At 41.2% G+C, this 21,017-nt stretch overlaps 1 protein-coding gene across 5 annotated transcripts in view; it reads left to right on the top strand.

Annotated features, from left to right (window-relative positions):
- DDX10 (DEAD-box helicase 10) overlaps window positions 1-21,017 on the top strand; it is a 349,421-nt gene that overhangs the window by 15,634 nt on the left and 312,770 nt on the right. For all 5 annotated transcript variants that reach the window (XM_067562817.1, XM_067562818.1, XM_067562820.1 and 2 more), the window contains exons 5-9: window positions 287-407; window positions 8,456-8,645; window positions 14,074-14,200; window positions 15,428-15,590; window positions 17,301-17,385. In XM_067562817.1, coding sequence (XP_067418918.1) covers window positions 287-407; window positions 8,456-8,645; window positions 14,074-14,200; window positions 15,428-15,590; window positions 17,301-17,385 — 686 coding nt within the window. The remainder of the gene's footprint in view (window positions 1-286; window positions 408-8,455; window positions 8,646-14,073; window positions 14,201-15,427; window positions 15,591-17,300; window positions 17,386-21,017) is intronic.

Below are 21,017 nucleotides of genomic sequence, written 5' to 3' on the forward strand. Positions count from 1 at the left end.
TTCAGTATTGTGCCTACCATCTTTCCAGGCAAAGTGACTGAACGGGACTCCCTTGCCAAGATTTTCAGGACTACCCTTTACTTTAAAAGTTATCCTGAAACAGTCTGTTCAAATGAGAGATATGGGTGTGCTGCAGAGATGGCACTCAAGTTTCTGGAACTAGTGGAGAGTAGTGAAAATAGACTTACTGCTAGTAATTGCTGGTTTAAAATGGCTTGAGTGTGCTTGGCGTTGGGTCAGCTTAGAGGCATGTAATCAGAACTAAACCATTTTAATTAATTTTCAGGATCTGAAAGAAGAGTCCACCAAAATCCATCATATAAATATACTTATTTGCACACCAGGCCGGCTTCTACAGCATATGGATGAAACTTCATATTTTCATGCATCTGATCTCCAAATGTTGAGTAAGTTAAAAATGTTTGAAAACTGTAAATAAAAAACTGTTGCTTATGTGTTTTTTTGTTATGTTACAAAGTGTTTTATACTTTATGGCCAGAAGGGACCATCATGATCATTTAGTCTGACCTCCTGCACAACACAGGCCACAACCTCGCCCACCCACTGACTCCTGTAATATACCCCAAACCTCTGGCTGAGTTACTGAAATCCTCAAATCATGATTTAAAGACTTCAAGTTACAGATAATCCATCATTTACACTAGTTTAAACCTGTAAGTGACACATGCCCCGTGCTATGGAAGAAGGTGAAAAAATTGCAGTACAGCATTCACAACACAATATGGTATTCCTTTAGCATAAGCTACATCATGAATACTTAATTGTAGCACAGTATAACATACAAAGTAACAGCATATAACATAAGGCAATCCTGCATACATACCTATAAATCCTTAGCACATTGCAATATTCAGCACTTATTACAATGTGGCAGGTAATACATACACATACAGTAACATTACAATAATATTCTTAGCAATACTACTACTACAATAAACTATCTAACTAATATTCTATGAGTGTTGATCAGGCAGTCATAGAATGGATGGGGTGATCACTCAAACTGCAGGCATCCAGCTTTATTTACGATCATTCCCATACGTTCCTTATTATTAAGGAAAGGTCCTACTCACTCTTCCTAGATTTTTTTCTTCTGCTTGGTCTACAGTCCTTCTGCTCTGACTATTCTGTTGCCAGAATCTGCTGCTACTAAAGCTGCTGCTGAAGCTGCTGCTGTTCAGGTCTTCTCTTGCTGCTCTGCCGTTCTTGCTGCTGCCCAGGTTGTCTTCAGTAGTCACGATCACCCACACACTGAGCTTGTCAGCCTACTTTCTAATACACAGTTTGTCTGACCTTTAAAGATCTTTGCTGATTGGTTGCTCTTCCACTGTCAGTCACCCTTCCCTCTATCCTGATTAGGCTGCACCTACTATGTTAATTAGGCTCCGAAAGGAGATCACTGAGCCAATCAGTTACTTGATATGCTAATTAGCCTTGTCTCCTATGCTAATTTAGGGGATTGCCCTTTACTACTCCTACCTAGTGATATTTCTAGCCAATCAGATAAGAGATGAGATCATTTGTTTACTTCAAATCTGACTCCACCCAGCTCCACCCTTTCATGTGCTGACCCCTCCCAGGAGTGAACTGTATCTCACCCCATCCTGCCTTCCTTCTATTGGTCAGCTTTTCAGTACCTCTGTTTTGTTTTGTCTCTTCTCTATCTGATGACAGCATCAGCGACCTTTTTGATTTCTACTTAAAACTTAATCTAAACTATCACTAATTACTACTTATCAGAAACCTTAATCCTAAAACTAACTATATAACTATTCATGGCTAATCATTATAATACTATCACTACTTTTATTCCCTTGGTTAAAGCAGATAAAATCTTCGCCAGTTTTGCTCCTCTCTGCCTGCATTTTCCAGTTGTATGGCTGTATAATCAAACTCTGTCTCTGGTGCTGAGCATTTTATATGAATCAGAGCAGCTTAAAAATCTCGTGTATCAGTTCCAGAACTTCACTCCTCTGATGGTTAGAAACCTTCATCTAATTTCATGCCTAAACTTTTATCCATTTGTTCCTGTGTCCACTTTAACTCTTACCTTAAATAACTCTTCTCCCTCCCTGCTATTTATCCCTCTGATGTATTTTAGAGAGCAGTCATATCTCCCCTCAGCCTTCTTTTGGTTATGCAAAACAAGCCAAGCTCTTTGAGTCTCCTCTTATAAGGTAGGTTTTCCATTTCCTCAGATCATCCTAGTAGCCCTTCTCTGCACCTGTTCCAGTTCTAATTCATCTTTTTTAAACATGGGAGTACAAAATTGCACACAGTATTCCAGATGAGGTCTCACCAGTGCCTTGTACAATGGTACTAAGACGTCTCTATCTCTACTGGAAATACCTTGCCTAGGACTGCAGTAACCTTTTTTAATGCCATCACATTGGCAGCTCATAATCATGCTGTGATCAACCAATACACCCAGGTCTTTCTTCTCCTCTGTCACTTCCAACTATAAATCCCAGTTTATAACAAAAATTCTTTAGTCTCTAAGTGCATGACCTTGCACTTCACACTATTAAATTACATCCCATTTCTGTTCATCCAGTTTTTAAGGTTGTCCAGATTTTCTTGTATGATATTCTGGTCTGCCTCTGTTATTGGCAATACCTCCTAACTTTGTTTGCAAATTTTATTAGCCCATTCTCACTTTTTGTGCCAAGGTCATTTAATAAAACTGTTAAGATTGGTCCCAAGACCGATCCCTGAGGAACTCCACTAGTAACCTCCTTCCAGCCTGAAGTTCACATTTCAGTATAACTAAACCTGCGAGTCTGTCACAAAGGTCGCGGAAGTCACGGATTCTGTGCCTTGTACAATGGTACTAACACTTCCTATCTGTACTGGAAATACCTTGCCTGATGCATCCTAGGACTGCATTAGCCTTTTTTAACGTTTGCATCGCATGGATTCTGTGACTTTCTGTAACCTCCATGACTACCACAGCTTCAGCAGCTGGTGTGGCTGACCTCAGAGCTGCTTGAGCAGTAGGTCTTGGGGACTGCTGGGGCAACAGCGATCCTGGGTGCATTAGAGCAGTGGGTGGCCAGGGCAGTTAGCCCCTGCTGCCGGAGCAGTGGTCAGCCATCTGCATTCCGGGCGCCCCCCAGAGCAGCGGCGCCCCGGGAGCCACTAAGATTTAGTCATGGGTATTTATAATAATAGTCATGGACAGATCATGGGCAGTGATTTTTTGTTTATTGCCTGAGACTTGTCCATGACTTTTACTAAAAATAACAATGACTAAATCTTAGCCTTAAGTATAACCCATTGTAGTGATCCTTTAACCAGTTCCTTATCCACCTTCAATTCTCATATTAATCCCCATCTTCTCCAATTTAACTAATAATTTCCTGTGTGGAGCTGTATCCAATGCCTTACTGAAGTCCAGGTAGATTAGATCTACTGCTTTTCCTTTGTGTGAAAAATCCATTATCTTCTCAGAGAAGGAGATCAGGTCAGTTTGGCATGATCTACTTTTTGTAAAACCATGTTGTATTTTATCCCAATTAGCGTTCACCTCTACGCTTAACTACAATCTCTTTCAAAATTTGTTCCAAGACCTTGCATACAATGAAGGTCAAACTGACAGAGCACCTTTTTCCCCTTTCTTAAAAATAGGTGCTATGTTAGCAATTTTTCAGTCATAGGATACAACCCCTGAGTTTACAGATTCATTATAAATCTTTGCTATTGGGATTACAATTTTATGTGCCAATTCCTTTATTATTCTCAGATGGAGGTTATCGCCCCCTCCCCCCCGATTTGGTCTCATTAAGCTGTTTGAGTTTGACTTCCACCTTGAATGTGGTAATTACTTACATATCCTCGTTCCCATTAACCACCCTGCCACTGGTTCTAAACTATTTCTTAGCCTTATTAAAAACTGAGGCAAAGTATTAATTTAGGTGTTGGGCCGTGCCTAGATTCTTTCCTCAGTGCTTAGCAATTCAATTTCTTCTTTCCTTGTTTTCTTTTTATTTATATGGCTATAGAACCTTTTGTTCTTTATTTGTTTTAATTTCCTTTGCAAGGTCCAACTGTGCTTGGCTTTTGGCAGTTCTCACTTTATCCCTACACTTTGACTTCCTTGCTGATTCCTCCCATCTTCCATTCCTTCTAGGCTTTCTGTTTTCTCTTACTCACCTGTTTGAGGTGCTTGCTCATCCAGCTTGTTCTGCAACCCTTCCCTACACATTTTTTCCCTTTGCTTGGGATGTAGACTTTAGATAGCTTCTGCAACTTTGGCTTAAAGTAATTCCAAGCCTCCTCCACTTCCCTAACTAATTCCCTTAAGTTTTTCAAGTTAGGTCTTTTGAAATCAAGGACCCTTGTTGCAGACCTATTTTTGTTTATCCTTCCATTCAGTTTAAACTGAATTAACTCATTATCACTCAAACCAAAGTTATCCCCTACAACCAGTTCTATGAGGTCCTCACTACTCACCAATACCAAATCTAAAATGGCATCACCTCTTGCTGGTTCAGCAACTATTTGGTGAAGAAATCTGTCAGCTATCACATCCAGAAAATCTGGGCCCTGCTATTTTTAGTAGCCCACTTGTCCTCCAGTCTGTATCTGGGAAGTTAAGTCTTCCATAATCACACAATTCTCAGTAGTATTTATTACATGAAAAACATTAGAGATCTCTACCCATATCCAAATTGGATCCTGGTGATCTGTAGCATCCCAAAGCTTCCTTATAGCACCGTTTCCTGAGTCAGCTGTTGATCACCATAATCTTGTCTCATCTTCGTTTTCCTCCTCTAGGGACAGGTAGAATCCCACTAAAGATCACCTGAGCTTCCATTTCCTTAAGCATCTTCCCCAGCCTCGCATAGTCTCCCTTGATATATTTTGGTGAGAATCTAGCTGTATCATTTGTTCCCATGTGAAGTACAATCAGTGGATTCTTTCCTTCTCCCATTAGGATCCTCTTCAGCCTCAGGTTCACATCATATATCTTATCTTCTGGCAGACAGCACACCCTTCTATTCTCTGTATTAGCTCTGGTGACAGGCCTGTCTGTTCTTCTTAGTAAGGAATCACCAGTCACGTAGACCTGCCTTTTCCTGGTGATGGTGTGATTCTCCAGCCTTCTTCCTGTTCCTTCTGGCTGTAAGTCCTCTTGTCTTTTATTCTCCCTTAGTCTTCTGCAAGTCATTCTGTATCCTCCTGGGGCTCTGAATTCTGGATATCTCCATTAGTTCTTCTCCTCTTCTTATAGGACTAGCTGCTCTTCTCTTCTTCCTTGCCCTCTCACCTTCAGTTATTGCTTGCTGTGCCCCTTCTTCATTTTCCAACTCAGCAAACCTGTTCTTGAGCTCTATTTCTCCTTCACTAGCTGGTCTTTTTCCCTGGCTTGTTCTCATAGGCACATGCTTCCATTGGCCACTTTCCTTACCCAGCAGCCTCCCCTCTAAGTTCTCCTGTCCAGCTTGCATCCATGAGTTTTGTCTTTTCCCTTCAGTCTGCTCGAATCCACTTCAAAACTCAGCCATACTTTCCACCTGCATCTCCAAACTTTGGATCTTCTCTTCCATCAGCTCTATCAAGTGCACTTCATACAAATGCAGCTCTTTCCAGGTACCCACACCAGGATCTTTTACACATTGCAGCTTCTGCATCTGGTCATCATCATCATCTCTTCTATTCCTTGGGTCACTACCACTGTTGCCTCTGTATCTGTCATAGCCTTCCTGCCTGAATTCCTGACAAGGAAAACAAAAACAAAAATAAAAATAAAATAAAAACCAAAAACCCAAACAAACAGCTAAACAAAACCAGAACACTGCACACCTTCCTCCCACAAACTTCCCATACAAATTCCCACTCAGACTACCCCATTTACAGCTCTGTTGGCTGGCTCCTGTGCTGCTGGCTGGCTGTTTGGCTGCCTTTATAGGATGCCTAATCAGGGAAGTTCCACTCCCTAACCAGTGCTGTGCTTCTCTCACAGCATACTGCCCCCTACCAGCCTCTGCAAACTGAACAGATAAAACCAAAAACACAAAACAGAAAAAACATTGTGACATTACCCAGGGTACAATCTGGATGGACATCTGTGTCCCCTCAATTCTCCAATCTGGGATGCCTTTTACACAGCCACTCATGAATTATACTGCAGGGCAACATGAGCAAATTCCCAGTCCCAGACTCTCCCCCAGAAATGTGTCTTGTGCTGCCCAGCACCTTCCTGGACAATACAAGCTGATATAAAATCTGTCATTTCGTTAATAGAAAATGATATGCACAAATCCTTTTATGCCAAATGAAGTTTCCCAAACACTTCAATCCAAACACACTATTTAGATAAAACAAATTTATTAACTACAGAAAGATAGATTTTAAGTGATTACAGGTAATGAGGCATAAGAGTCAAAATTGATTACAGAGGAATTAAAGGTAAAACTCAGCTAATATCTAACTTAACAAGCTACGTGAATTTGAAGCAAAGGTTTCTCTCACCACAAGTTTCAACAGTCTTACTGGCTGAATCTTTCAGTCAGGATCTCTCCCCAATCAAGTTCTGCTCCTTTGTTCTTCAGGTGTTATTGATGCCCTTGATAGAGAGAAAGGGAGAGAGATTTTGCTGCATCTGGCAATCTGCCCTCTCTTACAGCCCTTTCTCTTGTGCAAGAACCACCCTCTAGCTGATGTTGGGAGACAGAAAGCCAGCAACCTTCAGATGCTTCTTTGTCAAAATATAGTTTTCTTATTTTTTGCCCACACCCTCTCTCCTACCAAAGTGGCCACTTAATCAAATGGTGGTGGTCCATTTAATCTTGTTGACACCTGGCTGAGGCATTGGCTAGCCTTTTGTCTCTGGGAAACTTGTTTGTGACTGTTCTACAGAACATGTTGGAAGATGTCTTATATTATACAGTGGAATCTTATATCTTTACATACAATGTTGCTCCACATATTTTGCCAGAACAACAATGATCAGTAAATCATGAGTTTTCATATACCTTACGCAGTATGCTTTGTAGAAAACTTAACATAGTCTTGTAAAAGCAATGGGGGTACAGACTGTCACACACACCACACACACAAAAGCTCCTTTACTACCCTTAAGATACAGGGGTTCGCCTCCTCTCTTCTCCTCTAACAGACCTTTCACTCAAACTCCCCTGTTTATAAAGCTGGCCCCTGTGCTGCTGCTCCGTGACTGCTTCTTAGTCAATAGAATCCAGATGAAATGCAAGTGATTTTCAGCTGTTTCTCTTGCCCACTTCACGCAGCTGTTGAGCCCAGCTCCTTCTAGTAGTTTGACCTCAGTAGTAACCACAAGTAGCAGGACTAGCAGAGAGTCTAAAAGCAAGCCTGGCACCTCTTGGTATCTTCTAGGTACATCTTGGCTAACATTGGTCTCAGCCAGCTCCCTTTCAGCACCATTTTATTTTTCATGTAGTTTTCAGACCTGTACTTTTACCTTTGACCCATCCCAGAAACGTTTGTGCCCCTTCTTTTCTTGTCTGGGTATATCTCTCCTGGTCACTTGAAATGATGACTAATAGCCCATCCAGTTCGGTTTAAGTTGGGTATGCTCTTTTAGTCACTCTCCACAAACCTTATTTCTTCAAGATTGAACCTAGATTAACTTTTGTCATATTTTTTTTGTTGGCCTCTTGTTTCTTTTTCTACTACAGAGTTCACCTGACTACTGAGTTCAGCTTAATAGAAGGTTTGTCTGCTTCTAAGGCTTACATGTGATCTGTAGCACTGGCTTGGGGAATTTATAGTGTCATTATTTTCTTGATTGCTTTTGGAAGCTGTTGGTGGCAGGGGAGAGTTCGTTACCAGGCTAGCAAAGAGAGCTCCTTTCTGCAGTCTGTTACATAGCATAACTTACAGACCCATAACATAACTGACAAAATACCCAATATTAAGCTCACTGTAGTAAATACAATTCATAATGGACAAATAGGAGACTGACCATCACAGAACTGCAATTAGCACTGGCCTTTGCCTTGGTCTTTGCACCACCAACTCAATATGTGTTTATGGCAGCTAGAGGCAGGGGTGAATTGGTTGCCCTGACTGCTCAAACGGCACTTTCATATTATGTTCAGGTTTCTTTATTTCAGTAACTGGCCCTCCTTTGTCAAGGAGCAATCCACATGTAAACTGGTGGACTAGTTATTTGAAACCCTGATCTTCTGCATGTGAAACTGAGAGCTGTAGTTCATAGATTATGGGAGAAGTTGAGGACTTTTATAGTAGCATTTCTACCTTGGAATACAAGCAATTCTAAAGAAAAATCTGTGAAAGATCTGGTTTATGTAATTTCTGGTCTAAGTCTCTTGTTACTGTTGACATTGTTTTGCAAATACAGAAACTTCAAATTCAGATTTTTGTAACTCAAGATTAGAATTTAAAAGAATTTAAAAATCCAGTTCTCCTAAACCCTGTTTCCTCATTCTAGTTCTTGATGAAGCTGATCGAATCTTGGACATGGGCTTCGCTGATACTATGAATGCGATTATAGAAAATCTTCCGAAGAAACGTCAGACGTTGCTTTTTTCAGCGACACAAACCAAATCAGTGAAGGATCTTGCACGGCTGAGTTTAAAAGATCCAGAATATGTTTGGGTTCACGAAAAAGCAAAATTCAGGTAGGTGGTGGTTGTTTCTCGGTGCTTGTACTGGAGAAAGAAAGTGATGGTAGCTGCACTTTTATTGACTTTATCCCAGAACCTCTAGAAAGTAGGATGATGTCATATTTCCACATTAAACTTCTCCCTCTCCACTCAGACACTGGTTCTTGATGATGTTCTTCGAGTGCTTGCTCACGTCCATTCCACTATAGGTGTGTGCACGCCTCTGTGCACGGTTACACCAAACTTTTTTCCCCTTAGCAGACCCCGTAGGGCTGGCACCGGCGCCCCCCTGGAGCCCTGCGCACATGCCGCGGTATATGAGGAGCTGCCGGCCCTACGCCCCCTCAGTTCCTTTTTTCCGCCCGTGATGGTTGCTGGAATTAGTCTTGCTCTCAGCAAGTGCTGTCCCTCTTGTTGGACTCGTTTGTATTCTGAATTTAGTTTTAGTTAGTTAGTTTGTTAAATGTTATTAAGTGTAGTCAGAGATAAGGCAGTCCCTGCTGGGACTTCGTGCGGCCGGGCCATGCCCCGGTCACCGGCCTTCAAGCCGTGTGCCTCCTGCGTGAAGGCCTTCCCGCTTAGTGGACCCCTCTCCCCCACGACTGCTGCCTTAAGTGCCTGGGGGAAGCCCACAGAAAGGACAAGTGCAAGATCTGCAGGGCTTTCAAACCGAGGACTTGGAAGGACCGAGAAATCCGGTTGAAAGCCCTGTTGATGGAGGCAGCGCTCCGTCCAAGCCGACCCGCTCCGCCTTGGTACCGAGTGTAGCTTCGGTGCAGAATGCACCGTCGGTGCTGCCCTCGACTTGGCACTGCGCAACATCACCGGTACAGAGGAAAAAGAAGCGGAGCGCAGACACTCCCCTGCGCCATCAATATGAGCAGAGTCGAGTACGGAGATGCCCCGGCCTGTCAAGACTTCTCCGGTGCCTGCATCTCCAGTCAGGGAGCCTCCCCCGACTCCTGGGAGTGGGAGAGTCCCCCTGCCAACACCGTTGACGCTGAAGGCTTTTCAGGCAGCAAGAGCCTTCTTGGCCTTGCCTATGCCACCTCCGCCTCACCCCCTCTGCTGAGGAAGAAGGGGCTGGTGTCATGGGGGAAACCTGCATTGGGTCCCCCTGAATGGCAGTGGAGATCCCTGGTACAGGGAGGAAGATCTCCCGCTGGATGGTCTCCAAGTAGTCGCTCAAGGTCGGCGTCGTCAAGCCGACCTGCCCCGGCACGGGACGTGGAGTCTCCCTCCCTCCACTCGCTCCTCGGCACCGGAGGCAGAGCATGCCAGGAGGCGGCACCGGTCGAGGTCTGCCAGGCGGTGCTCAGACAGCTCTCGTTCCAGATCTTTGGCACTGAGGAGTTCGCCTGTACCCAGATGGCGCAGAACCCGGTCGCCTCCAGAGGACACGGCACCGATGAGTTGGCCAGCACCAAGGTGGTGCAGAACCCTGTCGTCGTCGTAAACCTGGCATCACAGAGTTAGTGGCACGAAAACTGGTCGCTGGAGTCTGGCTAGGCACTGAGGAGTTTGGGATGGCGCCAACCTCAGTCATCGAAGGGGTCTGCAGAACCTCAGGGCAAGAGGCAGCGGAAATCATCGGTACTGAGACGACGCTTTGGTACCTCCCACCCATTCCGCTCCTGCTCAAGGTCCTGCTGCAAATAAAGAGGGACAGAGCAGACGTTATACTTATCACTCCAGCCTGGCTGAGACAGAACTGGTTCAGCATGCTGCTGGACCTTTCGATTGCCTCACCCCTGGAGCTCCCTAGGCGGCATGATCTTCTATCCCAGGACCATGGTCACCCGTTGCACCCATACCTGGACTCCCTGCACCTCATGGCCTGGAGGCTCTGTGGCTGATGGAGGGAGAGAGAGCCTGCTTGGCAGCAGGAAGCCTTCTACACAGGTCATGTATCAGGCTAAGTGGAGGCAGTTTACTGTTGGGCGGAGTCCTGGGGTATTCCACCCAGCCTCTCGCCTATACAGGCGATCCTGGAGTACTTGCTCCAGCTAAAGCTCCAGGGTCTGACGCTGGCCTCCGTGAAGGTTCACCTGGCGGCCATTTTGGCCTTCCACCAGCCGCTAGAAGGGAGATCCCTGTTCTCCCATCCCATGTCGGTCAGGCTCTTCAAGGGGGTGGAGAGGCTTTACCCGCAGGTCTGCGACCCGGTGCCTCCCTGGGATCTCAATCTGGTCCTCTCGAGACTTACGGCCCCCCTTTGAACCCATGGCTTCATGCCCTCTGCTCGCTTTCATGGGACGTAGCCTTCCTGATGGCCATTACCTCAGCCAGGAGGGTCTCCGAGATTAGGGCCTTGACCTCGGAGCCCCCTTATACAGTATTCTATGAGGATAAGGTGCAGTTGAGGTCGCATCCAGCCTTCCTGCCCAAGGTTGTTTCCCAATTTCATTGTAATCAAGATATTTTTCTCCCCGTGTTTTTTCCCAAACCGCACGGTTTGGAGGAGGAGAGCAGATGGCATTCGCTGGACATGAGATGAGCCCTGGCCTTCTACATCGAGTGTACAAAGCCGTTCTGGAAATCAATGCACCCCTTCGTCGCAGTGGCTGACCAGATGAAAGACTCATGCTGGGTGGAGACAGGTATCTCCTCATGGATTACATCATGCATCAAGTTCTGCTACAAGCAGGTGAGGGTGCTGCTTCCAGGAACCATCACAGCGCACTCAACCAGAGCTCAAGCCTCATCTACAGCCTTCCTGGAGAGAGTGCCCCTGCAGGACATCTGCAAAACCGCTACCTGGTCGTCGGTGCATACCTTCACGTCCCACTACGCTATCGTCCAGCAGGCGAGAGAAGATGCGAGATTTGGCAGAGAGGTGCTGAGGGCAGCTCACCGGTAACTCCAACCCACCTCCAAAGGTGTTGCTTGTTAGTCACCTATATTGGAATGGACATAAGCAAGCACTCAAAGAAGAAAACAAAGTTACTTACCAGTAACTGATGTTCTTCGAGATGTGTTGCTCATGTCATTCCACAACCCACCCCCTGTCCCCACTGCCGGAGTTGGCAGAAAGACAGGACTGAGGGGGCGTAGGGCCGGCAGCGCCTCATATACCGCGGCATGTTTGCAGGGCTCCAGGGGGCGCCGGAGTCGGCGCTATGGGATCTGCTAAGGGGAAAAAAGTTCCAGGTAACCGTGCACAGAGGTGTGCACACATCTATAGTGGAATGGACATGAGCAACACATCTCGAAGAACATCAGTTACTGGTAAGTAACCTTGTTTTTTATTTTGAAACCAAGTAGCTGAAGTGTACTGCATTACCAGTCATGGTTCACTTATAATTTTCACTAAGGTGTATCACCTTCATATTACTCTGTAAATGTAACTAGATGCAAAAGGGTTCATGTTGTCTTTAATGGCATTTATATTCTGGGAGAAAAGCAGAGCAAAACTAAGTGAAGCGAGTAGTATTTAATAGAATAAAACCTTGTACTTCTGTAGGCTGTTTTCTCCGAGGATCTCAAATAACTTTACAAACGTGAATGTTTAATGGAGTTGTTTGAAACTCGGAATTCCTGTTTCATGGGAAATTATGATGTTTCAGAATTTGATTTTGTTCTGAATTGGTATGAAAACAAAATATTTTTCATGAAATGGAAATTCAGAAAAATTTAGTTTTAATTTTTTTGGGAAAAAATTCAAAATCTTCAATTTGAATTTATTTTCTTTTTCGTTTTAATATTTTCATTTTATGTTTACAAAAACATTAAGAATGACTGCTACTCATTTCAGATTGGAACATCTTATTTTCTAAATCAATCTCCTGTTTGTGGGCCCTTCATGTTTTAGAAAAATAAAATAAATGAATAGACTTTTGACAGTTTTGCCATAATGATGATGTGTTGATAGTAGCAGTAGAGTATCTTATGACAAAACTTGACATATGACCTGTCATGCACTGTTACCACTGCCATCATGAAATAATGTAAAAGTACAAATGAAAAAACCCTGTAAAATTAATTTTGAAACTAAAACTTTTTGTTCTGAAATGAAATTTTGAAAATTTCCAAACAGAAAAACTTCACCAGAAAAAGTTCTTTCATGGCATATTTATTCAAAATTGATATAATGTTTTTTAAAAAAAAGAAACTGGTTTAGTTGAATGGCATGGTCCAACAAAAATTTTCTGACCAGTTTTAATGATTAAATCCAACAAATTTCCTGTGGGGTATAAAAATACTTGCCTTCTGACCTTACAGATGGAGGGGAAAACAAAGCACGCTGAAGTAAAGACTTACTTAAAATCACACATTGGCAGAGTAGAGAACAGAACCCAAAGTTCTGACTCTGAGTCCACTACGTCAGTGCTCTAGCCAGCTTCTCAATCCATTGTTTCGCATACACTTTTGATTAGTATTACCTAAAAAATTGGATCCTGAATAATTAGAAACATAAGAAACACAATTTACATTGTTAATCCACTTCTTGCTTGGTGGAAAAAGGATAAAAAGACCTAACTAAATATATAGCTACCTTTGTTTGAGGTTGGTGTAGCTGTTTGTACACTCAGTTGCATTTCTCTGTTGAGAAGGGAGTGTCTTTATTATAATGCTGCTTCGAGAGAGCTTTTGAAATATTTCAGTAGCTGCAATTAGACAATAAGATGAAGCAAAAAAATAAATGGAAAATATTTGTTTTGTTTTAGAATTATGACCTTGGCACACAGAATTTCATCAACTTACGAAAAACAATTTCCAGCAAGAGATTTACAAAGTGGCAAATACAGTAGTATAACTTAGAGCTACTAGCTGAATAAAAATCAGAGCGGTGCATTGCAGTTTCATCCTCCTAAATGGCTCCTTGAAATTAAATACAACTTCATTTTATTGAGTTTGGTCAATTTGGAGTGGGAGGTAGAGAGCTTCAGAGCAGCATTGTAAAGTATGTTAAGAACAAATCTTTCGTGGAATAGTCTCTTTTGTTTAAAGAACTGAAAAGTAATTTAAGATGACAATTTAGACCTTTACATTTGGCTTGTCATAGTGCAATCGGTTAAAAATGTATTTTCTTGTACATTTAGACTCTGCTTTGATGTTGCCTTAAGCGCAAATGATGCTTTAGTGGGATTAAAAAGAAAAGTTTGCATTTTAGGTCAAGATAGTTTGAATGTCACTATTTAGACATAAGCCAAAAAACGCCTAATAGTCAACTGGATCTAAAAAGTCACTTTAAAAAATTGTGACGCTATTAGTAAGAAAATTAAGTCTTCAAAAAGCATGAGGCTTTCATTGGCGCTTCAAGGAATGTTTCTGGAAATAGGGAAGATATTCTCAGTGTAATTTATATGGAGACAGTGAAACTTAAATTTAACTTCTGACTAATGAAATCAGTGACAGGTCTGTTAGTATACTGTCTATGGCTCTTCTGGTTTTCTTATGTTAATGATATGAGAAGTGTCTTATATTGACCTTTGTTTTTCAGTACTCCAGCAACTTTGGACCAGAATTATATTGTTTGTGAGCTGCAGCAAAAAATAAACATGTTGTATTCCTTCCTAAGAAGTCACTTGAATAAGAAGAGCATTGTGTTTTATGCAAGTTGTAAAGAGGTATAACTCATATTTATCACTTCTAATAGATACACTTTTTTGATAGAGTCAAACTAATGGCTTCAAAATCTGCACGAGAGGCGTAAATGGTAAAACAAGAGTGTAAAAATTAATGTGTTTAAAAAAATAGTTGGTGAAAGTTGTTTGTTTGTATTTTTAACTGGTGTGGGACATTTTGTACTTGGTTTGCATAGTGTGTAAAAGAGTGAGTGGTTTTTAAAAGCCAAAGCCTTGTAAGCTGGAGATATGAAAAATTGTGTGGTATCAAGGAAGAGTTGGCAGTTGAGAGTGTGGAGTGACTTTATTTATAGTCATATGAGTTGAACCTGCAAATACTTACTCGCAAAAGTAATTTTATTCCTGCAAGTAGTCCATTGAAGTCACTGATGTGTAAATGTTTGCACCATAATGCCATAGATATTTAATAATTTCTTACTGCTTAAATAGCAGCCTTACAGATTACCTTATTTGAAAGGTTTTATTGATGTATTTGTTTTTCAAATCTTTTAAATGTGTTGTAAAAATCTGTTTCTGCTATCCCACTTATGCAGGAAGGTATGAATATCCAGGTTTCCATATTACTGACTTCAGTGTGGAGAGAGGATATAAATTTACTTTTTATAGATATTCTGTTTTTCTATTATTGAGTAAGGGAATGTAGTTTCCTTAACCATTGGTTAACAAAAATTCTTGGCACTTAAAAACCCCACACACAAGATTGTGCACCATGATAAACAGGCAACAAATGTTTTGGTGAAAGAGAGTGCACTAGGTGGAAATATTAAAATTAGGCTGTTACTGTGGATCTAACTTGATTGCGGTCATGGTATCTGTGCATGTGCACTGAAATGCCTGTGAGAGCGTCACTTCTGGTGAGAGCTGCTCCAGCCCATACACTTCGGACTCGCCAACATGCACCACTACCATTTCTCCCCTGTGCCCTTCCCCCCCTCCTCCAGCTCTCTGCAGGACCTGGTGCTCTCTTGCTATGTGTTGCTTCCTGCTCTGCAGTGTATGGCACCTTCCTTACACAAATAGCTTCCTGTCTCGGTGTTTGGGGGAAAGTGTGATAGTCTCTCCACTCACGTAATCATGTCCCAGTCCATCTCCAGGGTGGAGGAAAGCTTTTTTGCCTCAAGTGCTAAGGATGTAATAACTTCTTAGTAGATAGCTCCTGCCATCACTAATATCACATTCACTTCTTCTTCTTGACTTGTTGACCAACAGGTTCAGTATTTGTTCAGAGTGTTCTGTAGGCTCCGCCCTGGCATACCTGTATTGGCTCTCCATGGCAAACAGCAACAGATGAAAAGAATGGAGGTTTACAATGACTTTGTTCGCAAGAAATCGGCAGTACTTTTTGCTACAGATATTGCAGCTCGAGGGCTGGGTATGTAACCTTCAGTGCAATAATGTATCCATAGAGTGATGTTGCAAACCTGCTCAATACCTTAGCAATTCAGGTAGCAATGCAATCTATACAAAAACAGGCTTTAAGAAGCATTTAAAAAAAAAAAAGGTCTACATTTAGTTTGTTGCCTCCTCATCTAAAAGCTAATCATTATATCCCAAAAAGCAAAATAATTAAAATACATTTTCCTCAACATAATCTTTCTTTTTACTAAAGCGAGGCCCCATTAATCTGTATTTAGTTTATTCCTGTTTATGTCTGTTTTGCTCACCGCAGACGTTTTACAATCTTGTAATGCTGTTTATCACTGAGGTGTTGGATGGAGGCAGTGTGGCTCTCTAGTCCTTAGACAGTCCAGCTGTTCCAGCACTCAGTAAGTTGTGTTAAGGGAATAGGTAACAAGAACGGGACATCCTGAGTGCCAGAAGGAGAGCTTTCAAAGGCATTAAATACTCTGATGCCTCTTGCATCTCATGGGTTAGTTTAAAGAGTAGATAAAATGACCAGCCTTACAGTAGTTGATGAGATGAAGTTGGAGGGATTTTTGTAATGCCTGCCTCTGAATTGTGAATGTGTCAGTGCAGGAAAAATCAACTTTCCTTTGTTGCTTCTAAAGAGGTAAAACGATCACTGAGGCAAGAACAAAAAGATTCCTATTGATGGAAATAGTTTTATGTAAGTCTTGCTTTCCTTTGGCTAGTTTTTGTTAGAAGGAAAGAGTATTAGCTGTTACCTTATATTTTCTCATGGCAATTTTGCCTCTTAGAATATAACTTTTTCATACTTAATTACACCTGATCACTTTTAAGTTGTTATTCAAAGTGCTTTCAGCAACTCATTTGCAATTCTCTGGCATTGGAAGTTGGGCTCAAACATTCAGCAGCAAAATTAACTGGCCCAAAATATCGTCTCATCTCCAACAGAGTAGAAGAGGAAGGAGACAGAACACAGGACTACCATCCCTACCTTTTATACTGTTTGGTCCTCACTGCTAAGGAATTTATTTGGATGTGTCTGTTCAGAAATAGTTATAGGTATAATTGTTGCTTATCCTGTAACCAGAGTCATAATCAAATAGTAAATATTTACTCTACACAGTGCAACAGAGTTTTGCTGCTGTTTAGCCTGGAATGCCGCATTAAGTTTGAAATTTTCTTCCTTGATTGCCTTTCAGTGTGGACTGTTCAGTCTTACCTAGCATCCTCCTCCTTGCTGTCATTGAAATAGATAACGATGTTTTAATACCTGAATAGATATAGTAGTAGCATCTGACCACAGCTAATTTAAAACTCTGATTGTGTAGTAAATTGAAATTGTACATAAAAAGTGAGTCAAATCCTTTTATTTAATCATGAAATGCCAGGGCATTTTATTATCTGTAAGATACAGCATCTGTCTGTCCTTGTCAAGTGTGAAATTATGTTCTATTCAGTGTGCTGTCATGACTTAAAAATGAAGACACCATTAATTTTAGTTCCCTTTGACAAAGGGGATAGCTGTTTATGATATGCTGATACATTCAATTTAATTTTTAATTCAGAGAGCTTGTTCACAGGCAATTTCTATAAATTGATCTGAATGATGGCTTTCACGGAATAGTACTCCAAAATAAAATGTTGCTGTTGAATAGAAGGGTATGAGACCCGTGAGTTAAAACTTGAACATCTTTCTCTCTCTCTCTTGACACAGATTTCCCTGCAGTGAACTGGGTTGTTCAGTTTGATTGTCCAGAGGATGCAAATACGTACATTCACAGAGTGGGAAGAACAGCCAGGTACATGTTTAATTACGATTTGCATTTCAGTGTTTGCAGTAGATGGCTATATGTATTGATGATAGGATAGAAAACGAATCACCTGATCAGCTAGGTACAGGTCAGAAGGGATTAACAGCCATTACCACCTAAAGACTATTTGGTAGCTTATGTGAAGTGAGTTTGCCTTAATCAATTCTTAGTAGATACCAAAAAAGCACAAATATGCATAGTTGAATAGTTGAGAGACTGAACTGTCTTGTCATCCTGAGAGGTGGTCCTGCCAGGCAGAGTGGAAGCTCATTTGTGATGTGGGGAAGCTTAGCCTGTACCTGTTCTATAGGTAAATAAGATTTTAATCACTAGGGCTGGCATTTTCTTCCAGTGGCATTAAATTCAATTGAAAGGAATTGATGAAGTGTTTCTTGTTTTCATTTGTAAAATTCTGATGTCATTAAGTAGGTTGTTGTCTAAAAACCTTTACATTCCCAACTTCTAATATAATCCTATTCTTAGCAATAGGAACAACTTAGAGTAATTATTTGCTCCCTAAAGTAATATCTTGCAAGAACCATGTGAGTAATACCTACTTGTGTGAAAATTCAGTAGATTAAAAACTTAAAAAAAAATATACAGACTTTAGAGGGGGCATTGCATCTCAGACTGACTAGTGCTGAAGATTTGTTATAGCATTTTTTTAAATAAAAAATCACAGAGCAGTCATGTTAAATTGAGTAAAGTCATGGATTTCATGATTTTTTTTTTTATTTTTAAAAAAATGCCATGACAAATGAGGAGGGGCCCCAAGTGAGGTGGTGGTGGAGATGGAGAGCAAACTTGCTCCACGCTTATCCCATAGCAGTGGCTTCTGCAGCTCCTGTCCTGCCTGGCTTCCCACTCTCGGTGCCGCCACCTGGTGCATGGGGTTGCAGCAATGCTCAGGTTCCATCATGATGGGGAGTGGGAAGCTGGACCTAGCTCCGCAGAACAGGAACTGCTACTGAAAGGGTGAGTTTATTAAAATCACAGACACATCACGGACAAATGGGAAAATCATTATATTTGTGATACATTTTCCACTGTAAAAAACCTGCAGACTGTATTATTAGTGTGCACCTATTTTCCCCTTCTAGAAGGGGGTGATGGGTTTTTAACTTGCTTTTGGAAATACTGGTTATGAATTGAACCATTTGCACTCTTTATAAACTATTAAATGTTGCTTACATTTAGATATGCCCCTGCCACTGTTATCTCTTGAGTATATATAAGTTTGGGACTAAGTGCTGCAAAGACTTGAGGGATCTAGCTGTCGTTATTGGGTCTCTGCATGGGAATAAAATATATGGACGGCTGTAATCCAGTTCTTCCTCTCCTTGAACTTGAGCCTGCTTTGGAGTCGTCCTGTGTTGTGGCATCACAATGTTGTCAAGGACAAGAAAATACAGTAAATTCAGCATTATTATGTAACTGTAGCTTCTAGAAGGACTCCTGAGAAACTACAACTGTATTAAGTGACTTGCCCGAAGTGTGTCAGCCTCTGTGTGCCTGACTTTCCCCACTTGTAGAATGGGATGACTTGTCTCACACTGGTGCTATGGGGAATGCTTCTAAAGCACTGTGGAGACTAAAACAGCTGTACAAGTGTCGATGTTGTTATCACTACTATTAAAAAGGGAAAAGGAAATGGAATTTAATTCTAATGCAGTGGAGATAACTTCCCAGTGTACAAAAGGTGCCTTTTCAGAGAGCCTCTTTTAAATGAGACTTTTTCTGTGATCGGGTAGTGATAGTCTGAATAGAGCTTGACTGAATGTTGGGAGCAGACAGCCTGTTTCTTTGTTGAGAGGCTGTTCCATCTGCTATACAGACTGACTGTCCCTTGACTTCACCATTCCCTCCTTGGGATCTCGCTTTCAGATGAATTTTTCAGTAGCCTGTATTTAAGCTTCACTGAAATATCAAGGGAAGGATGATAAGAAACAGTCTTTAGATATTTTTGCTAGCAGAGCTGTGATTTGAAGAGTGCAGTTTCCTTCTGTAGGAAAAGCTTTACCATGTGGTGGTTGACTCCTAATCTTAGCCACAGATTAATGATAAAGCTGCCCTGCAGTAGGTTTTCAGTGTGGGCGAATCTGCCCAGTTCTCCTATATCCTGCAAAAGATAGGTTTACTGAGCCAGAAATGACAGCCTAGAGAAACATACATATTGGGACTATACTGGGAAAAAAATGTAGAAAATAAATTGTGAAATATACTTTAACTTCAAACATAGGCTGTGCACTTCAAATTTCAAAAAAGGATGATTACTGAAAACAGTTGGCTTTTTTTTTAATCTACTCTAAATGTTGAGCAGGGAATGCTGGCTGTATTCACTGGGTGGTGCTAGTATGTGAGAAGCCTGTATTGTCTCTAGAAACTTAATACAAATTAAACTGCAGTTTAATAATCACCATTAATGAGGTTAGAGATAATGAGAAAGTTTCATGGGCCATGAGAGTGCATAATTGCAAGGAATGAAAATTAAATTATATCTCAAGTAATTAGGAGGCTCTGTGTCATCTGTAATTAAAACTTGTTTTCAGGTTATATTTACTTTTGAAATCAAATTATTATGTTTATAGAAAAATAAATATTTAAGTCAAGAAGAAAAACTTTCTGCATCTTTGATCCATGGTTAAATAACATCCACCCTCCCACAACTAAAAAAAGTAAAATAAAATCAGGAGATATGCAGGAATGCTTTTACTTTATAGTGAAGTTGGTATCTCTTTTTTTCAATCTGATTTACTTGAAAGCAATTTTGTTTCCTCAGTGGATGAGGTGTGCTGCTTTGTATCTAATGGTACTAGAAGATGTTTTGGCCAGTTGCATTTTGTAGATAAGCTTTTAAAGTCTGGACAGTTCAATAAGGGTGAGTTTCAAAATAATGAAATATACTGTGGTAATATCCTTTATAATATGACAAAAGGCTTTTCATGAGGTCTTCAGAAATATATGGATTTTAAGATCTTGAAGAACCCTGTGTTTCCTAGAGGTTTTAGTTCAAACCATCTAAGCAAATATGAAATATTTGTGAAGGTACTCTTTGTGAAATCAAACCCCTCTGGTTGTTAATTTCTTATGATGTGTGACCTGCTGTAGTCCATGGAACCTACGTTTGATTTGAACATGTCCTTTGATCATGTTGGTGAAACAAAATACAATGCCACTAGGGGACAGCAAAAGCTAATTTTCATTTTTGAAGTTTTACTGCATGCATTTTTCTTAAACTTTCAAAAATGTAATTTTACACATTGTGTGGCATGAATAGAACATGTGAGTGAAAGAAATCCCATACAGAGATTACTTAGCTGGTAAGCAGGGTAGATAAGAGAAGGACTTTTATAGGACCTTTGATTTCATTGCCAAAAAGGTGTGCCAAAAAGGGGGGGGCGGGGGGAGGGAGGACTGCTCCATGATTTCCAGTTCTTTCAGTGCATGGACATCTTTCTGTGTTTAGTGTTTATCACAGTATTGCTACTAGCTTACTTTAAATAAATCCCCGTCTCTCCTACCTCCTTCACCAAAAAGCCTACAAAACCCTTACCTAAATCTGGCGCTTCTGCAGCAAGAGTTCTTTTTAGGCATTAAATCAGAAATGGAGGACAGAGTAG

This window comes from Emydura macquarii, unplaced genomic scaffold (assembly GCF_026122565.2).
Source record: "Emydura macquarii macquarii isolate MOO-44397 ecotype Brisbane River unplaced genomic scaffold, CSIRO-AGI_Emac_v2 contig_2473, whole genome shotgun sequence".
NCBI lineage: Eukaryota > Metazoa > Chordata > Testudines > Chelidae > Emydura > Emydura macquarii.